The following is a 6809-nucleotide window of genomic DNA, read 5'->3' on the forward strand; positions in this document are numbered from 1 at the left end:
TTGCCCTCGGGAAGGAGTTTTCCTAGATATTTTGTTTCCGACTTACTTGATATATGTCGTTATATTATGATCAAATTACCACAAAATCATTATACAATGTAGCCTATGTGTTATTTTGATGTTTGTACATTTTCATCCAAATCTGTTCAGTTGTTTTTCGTGAAAGTGGACAAACATACATACATTCATTCATCCTCAAACTCGCATTTATAATATTAGTAGGGATTTTAAAGTTACCGCGTATGACGGATTTTGACAGCTATGTCATTAAGCAACGCGAACTTATACAAGAACATGCTCTCAAACAACAACTTAAGTTTTATTTATTACATAGTTCAATACATTAAAAGTCTACTTGAGATGGATTAATTCGGTCCTAAAGCATTTGTAAACGTACTTGGATTGTGATATGCGAACTACTGAGTTTGATTACCAGATCTAAGCTATGTATATGAAATTTAATTTGAACGAAAAAATCCGTTTTTTCCTTAATTTGTGTTCAATGTGGCGATACTTCGCACCCTATCATGCGGATCGGATTTTCCGGTAAAATACGGGAATAGTTTGCATCTCTATCTAGCCGTTGGTGGATAGGGATGAGTTTTATAACTATTTGCAATATCATATATTTATTTTAATAAATGTCACGAAATATTTTTACAAGAAACATCCCTAAGACATAGTTATGTGGCTTCAGGCCTAGATACCACGCTTGGAGGTTAACTTACTTAACAACAGTTTGTATTTGTACATACAAACTTTTAATTGAAACTAGGTTATGAAGTTTAGTTTGACTATGTATTTTTTTAGTATTTTTAGCTGTGGCAAGCTGTGAGAAAAACCCACACAATTGGTGACCTGGGAATCGAACTCTGTACGTCTTGATACATGATCTGTACTATATCACTTAAGATCAAAGAAGAAACATCAAATATGTTGTACATGAATACTTCTTATTATGGCGGTTTTGCAATAATACTAAAGTTACGAAATGTCTAAGCTATTTTTCCTTAACTACAATAATATGAAAGTTAAATAAATCCATAAATTCAATTTGTTGATGTTCAGTTCTCATTTAAAAGTAATAAAACACTAGTATAAACGAATATCTATAATGCAAAGTGTTACCTGTGGCAAATGCCTCGTCTTGCGCGGCGGCGGCGCTTCCTTCCCGCCCGATAGGCACTTCCCGTTTGGCACGCGCGCCGCCGCTATCGGCGGTTCGGCCTTCAACGGACGCGATATCGGGATGTTGTGCTTCTCGAAGTACCCGTTCTGTATCATCTGATCGAGAGAAACTTCCAGCTCCCGCACGGGCACCACTTTCCGTCCCACTATCGGATCGTCGACAACCATCTTGCGATTACAACCCGACACTTCAGAGAACTTCACGTTCTTCTTCGCTTCGTCGGGTTTCCGCGTGCGCGTCCGCCGCTCGGGCGGGTCCGTCGTCCAATAGCGCGCGTTCTTTTCATTCAAACGCAACGGTTTGCACACCGCCACGTTCTTCGGCTTCGAATTTTGAATTTCATTCAAAACCGTTTTTGTTTCCGTTGGTTTAGGTTTCTGCCTATATTCGTAGTTCCGTGCTCGATTCTCATGCTCGATTCGAAAATCGTAATAATCTTTCTTGTACCTTCGCGTGTCGTAATTATAGTAATTGCGCGGTAGGGAATTGTATTTGATGTCATACGCCGAGGGCAGGTGAAGGTATTCGGGTCGTATCGGCCTGAATAAGGACAGGCGACCTTGTGCCTCGTCGAAGTCGGAGTAGATGTCCTCGTAGACGTAGCCGTTCCTGCGGCGGGGGCGGTCGTATCGCTCGGGCCGGCGGTCGTATCGCCGCTCTCTCGTACGGCTCGTATCGCCTCTTGTCATGCTCATACTCCCATTCAGGCCTCCTTTCATGCAGCAATCTCTCCCGGAGCCGGCCATGGTCCATTTATCAGACCTCCTGGAATAGGAAGCGAGTATTAATGGCAGGTCTCGGTGGCAGATGACAATGGCGGATTCCTGTGGCTTTGAATGGCTCGCGATTAGAGCACAATGCGAGCGATTCAAATACTTGTAAAGGCTTGCTTGATATTGTGCCGTTTTGAGGAATGAAAATAATTTAAAGGGGATTTGCAGCTTTTATATTGATTTCAAAATAAAACATTTCGTTTATACGAATTGATGTGGACCAGAAGGTTTTGAGATTGCCAGATCGAGCTACATTTATAATGTATTAGATTTTTTTTATATATTGGGAAGACAAAGAAACTCTATGGTGGTGAGCGGAATAATCTTCATATGAAATTAGGAATATTATAATAAGAATTTATGTGAGATATGAACATAATATCTCTTCCTATGATATAATTGGACAAATATAAATTTGCCTTAGTAAAGTAAGTGCATATGTTAGGCCTCTGCCTAAACCTTTTTTTTAAAAGCGCGAATGTATTGTAACGCCTCGGTAAAAGCGAACAGTCTGCATTGTATAAAAAATTGGCAATAACCATTTAGGTAATTAAGTGTCAAAGTTAATTTGTTTTGAAACTTTACAAGACCTGGGCTTTAAAATGGTAAATATTTCAGTTTTCATTAGAAGTTAACTATTTTACTTCTTAATTAAATAATATATGCAAACGTATTTATTTACCAATATTTAAATAACAAACAGAATATCTATATATATAATAATGAATCCCTATTTCCCTTGGTCACGCCATTACGCGTGAAAGGAGCTGGACCGATGTCACTATTATTATTTTTTTGTTGTGTTTGTTATTATCAGGAGAAAGATCTTATGAAAGAAAAAATTAAGGAAGTTGAGCGGAACGTTAGAAAATTAATTAAAAGTTAATTTCAGCGATTGACAGAATGCGCGCTGCAAATTCATAGTTAAGACGAGACGTCTGTCGGGTCAACTAGTCAAATATAAATAACAAAAGAAAGTTTTACAAAATACACTGACGTTATCACTAATTTACAAACAGGCCGGCATAACTGCATCGACTAGCGAGGGATTAACATCTCTCGTCAGTTGACACTGCCCCACTTACCATCAGGTGCTGTTAACAATGGAAAAACGAATAGTTTGACTGGTGGTAGGTCTCATATGTGAGAGTCCGCCTGGGTAGTCACCACAATGTCTATTTCTGCCACCAAGCAGTGCGTAGTCACTGTTGTGTTACGGTTTGAAGGAGACTGTAGCCAGTGTAACTACTGGACATAATAAGACTTAACATCTCATGTCTCAGGATGACGAGCGCAATGGAATACCAAACAATACTTTGTAATTCAAGGTGTTGGATGGTGTTTCTACTGTATATGGGCGGTCGTATCGCTTACCATCAGACGAACGGCAAGCTCTGGTCATACAAAACAATAAAAAAAAAAAATACATACGTCCTCACGCTAAAGATTTTTATTACTTTTACAATGATTTTTGCGTACAATTTTATCGAGAATGGTATTTTTCTTTTAGCACTCAACGCGAACACAGCAACGGCGCGAGCGAACACTCATACCCTCCATTTTCTTATTTTCGAACCCACACACTGGATTGTTAATAAAATGCAACAATTACAAAAGATGGCGTTATGTGAATTTTAAATTGTTTACGGAACTAATTTGTAATTTAGATTTTAACACATGCGAAAAATTACTAATAGAATCCAAAATATAACATATGTCGCCTACATGATTGCCTCGGTGACGTAGTTGTACTGCTTGCACGGTACAACAACGCTCTGAGGTCCTGGGTTCGAATCCTGGGTCGAGCAAAGTGATATTTGGGTTTTTCTGCTCAATATTGGCCCGGAGTCTGGAATTTGTGCCCGATATGGCGATAGGCTCGCCTCTATCACATCATGGGACAAAACACATTTGACGAAATGTGAGTGCTTTGGTTGCGCCTCTGCATACCCCTTCGGGGATAAATGCGTGTTATTGTGTTGTTGTTGTCGCCTACATGTGTGTTTGAATGTTTGTTAGAAGTAGCAGAAACTGTAAAAGATTTGGATAAAATTTTGCAAACAGAGAGACGATGCCCTGGCCTACTATGTAGGTTGCTTAATACCCCGGAAAAGATCACAGTTGGATTTTATACCAGGAAATATCTTTCATACTGTTATAGCTGGGAACAACAAATTACCTTACTGCACGTGATGGTAAGTGATTAAGGGATAATGGGTAATAATTCTGTACATTTTTAATAAAATTTGCAATGATTTTGATAGTAATTAACAACGCTGATTTTTAAAGATATAAAATATTTTTGTTATGAACATGACTATGGTCATTCAATGATTTTTATCTGGATATTATTTTATAAAATTTTGTCTTATAATTATATTTACATTTGTAATAAAGTCTTTAATTTTTTAGGAGTATAAAAAATAAAATTTAATGTAATGTTAACTTAACGATTGATTCGACAGTATTCAAAAAGTAAGTTCCGGTGGTAGGAAGTTTATTTTATATTATTCAGTGCACACTTAGATTCAGTCTTTGGAGAGTTGTCGATCGACTAACAAGTGAAATTTTTTTCATATATATATATATATATATTATGCTGACTTGTAATTACCGAATACACAAGCTGATATATATATATATATAGTTATATATGAAGCATATATATTTATAATATAGAATGAGTGATAAGATTCGCTGTAGTTTTGTGTTTATGTTTATGAGTGGCCGGCAAAGGGTATGGTGTCGCTCTTAATACAATGTCCAATCCCCTTGCTGGTGTAAACCTTGCTGCACAAGCTAATCCCGTAATGCGACTCAGGTGGGCCACTATAGCGGGCTTTTTTCCTTGCATACGCTCGCTGTCCAGGCAGATAGAAATATTCTACAACTAGCAAAACACAAAGAAATTTATTTAATTTGCTCGTTTTTAAAAAGGAAAGTTATTGTTATATGAAAACCAATACACTGTAACAAAAAAGCGCAGTAGTAGAGAGATATGACTAGAGACGTACCGACGTAAAAATATAATAGACTATCGTGCAGGAACGAGCTTACAATGATATTGCTACAAGCTGGCGCGCTCGTAGGGATGGACACATATCGATAATAAAAAAAAATACTTTTTTTTATTTATACGAATGAATGATGAAACGAGCAACTAGCTATGCTAATCTTAAGCGACGCGAATGCCTTTTAATAATACTAATTATCGAGATAAAAAGTAGCCTATGTATTAATCTAAGGCATTGCCTACTCGTTTGCCAATTTCATTCAAATCCGTTCGTTTCTGCGTTTACTTTTAACATACAAAAATATTCACAGACTTTTGCTTTTATAATATTACTTACATAAAAAGTAAGATATCAATATAATACTTTACAATGCGATATTTTTATACGATTCAAAAATAAATAACTTCATATCTTAGAATCGATATATTTTAGAATATTATAATCACACTTATAAATTAAAAGTAAATAAGTGTATCGACATGTCCCGTTCCCGCGTCCCGTCTGGCGCAGTGCGCCACTGAAACTGGCCCATCGATAAATCTAGTCGTTTTAGCTAAACCGAGCAACTGTTTCGTGGCAACACTGCGACCAACTCAAAAATTATGTTGCTTTTTAAATTTTAATCATCAGAAAAATTACAAGGGGCTCATGGTTTTGCTCGCGTGAAAAAAAAAATTAAGTCCTTTTGCGGAATAAAATATAGCCATGTTTTTATGGATAAAGTAGCTTTCTAACGATCCAAAAATATTAAAATCGGTTTAGTATTTTCAGAATTTATCAACCGAAAAAAAAACTTCTATTAGCATTTATAAAGGGGAAGAAAAATATTGCAAGAGAATGTACTAAGAATTTTTCATAGGAATTCCAGTATATGAAGTCTGCCAACTCGCACTACGAGTACCTACATACGTGGCGGACTAAGGCCTAAACCCTCTCGGTAGTAGAGGAGTCCCGTACCTCAGCAGTGGGTGCAGTATGAATACCACTCTATGTATCATCAGGCCCAAGGCCTTATTGTACCCTTAAAAATAAATACAGCTCTTCAAATTTTTCTTATCAAAAGTTTGCTAGTGGTAAGATATATTTTATATTCGTCCGGATAGCGACCACCATTCACAAAGTGTCAAAACCCACCATAGTGGTCCAAGTAAGTGTGTCGCGTTCTAGGATCAGCCTGTATATATCCAGTTCCAACAGGCCGGCATAATTGCGTCGACTGCCGAGGGGTAATCATCTCTCGTCAGTCAACATTCTATTGGACCCCAATCCACTTACCATAAGGTGCAGTGAGTCACTTTAAGACCGTATAAAAAAGTTCGTAAATGTATACAGAAATTCATTTTCTCTGTTAACAAACGACAGTACGGATTATCACCAAAATTCCCAATATTTCATAAATTTAACGACGAAATACCTTAAACCATTTTAGGTAGTCTGTTTACACGTTTCGCGAGTTTGTACTGAAGTATTCCCAGACACGGCGCGACGTGACGCGACACTGCTAATACTATCGGAGCAAACAATCTTTTACAGCGTAATGTTTAACAATGTTGTTCGCAAAATGCAGACAAATATACACTCTTATCAGAGACTGGGGTAGCATTAATTATCAGTCATCCAGATGATATAGTATGATTTCTTATGATTACGCAAATGTTAAATAAAACTATTTTTCGGATTTTACCGCGGTTTTTTATAATTTTCTCCCGACTGCAGACTGCAGCCTTCGTGGTCACGAGGTGAACTGAGGTGTTGATCATCCAAAAAGTCAAAGATTTTAATTTTTTTTCTAAATTTTACTTATTGGTGTTCCGATCTACGCAGATTGAGCTC

The 6809-nt window shown here is 37.2% G+C and overlaps 1 protein-coding gene across 1 annotated transcript; it reads right to left on the reverse strand.

The window, feature by feature from the left end:
- Window positions 1–1128: 1128 nt before the first annotated feature.
- LOC119191822 lies at window positions 1129–6369 on the reverse strand (the record flags this gene model as incomplete). The annotated part of the gene is given in 2 exon segments (XM_037445692.1): window positions 1129–1954; window positions 6252–6369. Coding segments are annotated over 2 exon segments (891 nt in total), but the record flags the coding sequence as incomplete, so codon positions are not given.
- Window positions 6370–6809: the final 440 nt, after the last annotated feature.

Source organism: Manduca sexta, unplaced genomic scaffold (genome assembly GCF_014839805.1).
Source record: "Manduca sexta isolate Smith_Timp_Sample1 unplaced genomic scaffold, JHU_Msex_v1.0 HiC_scaffold_1959, whole genome shotgun sequence".
NCBI lineage: Eukaryota > Metazoa > Arthropoda > Insecta > Lepidoptera > Sphingidae > Manduca > Manduca sexta.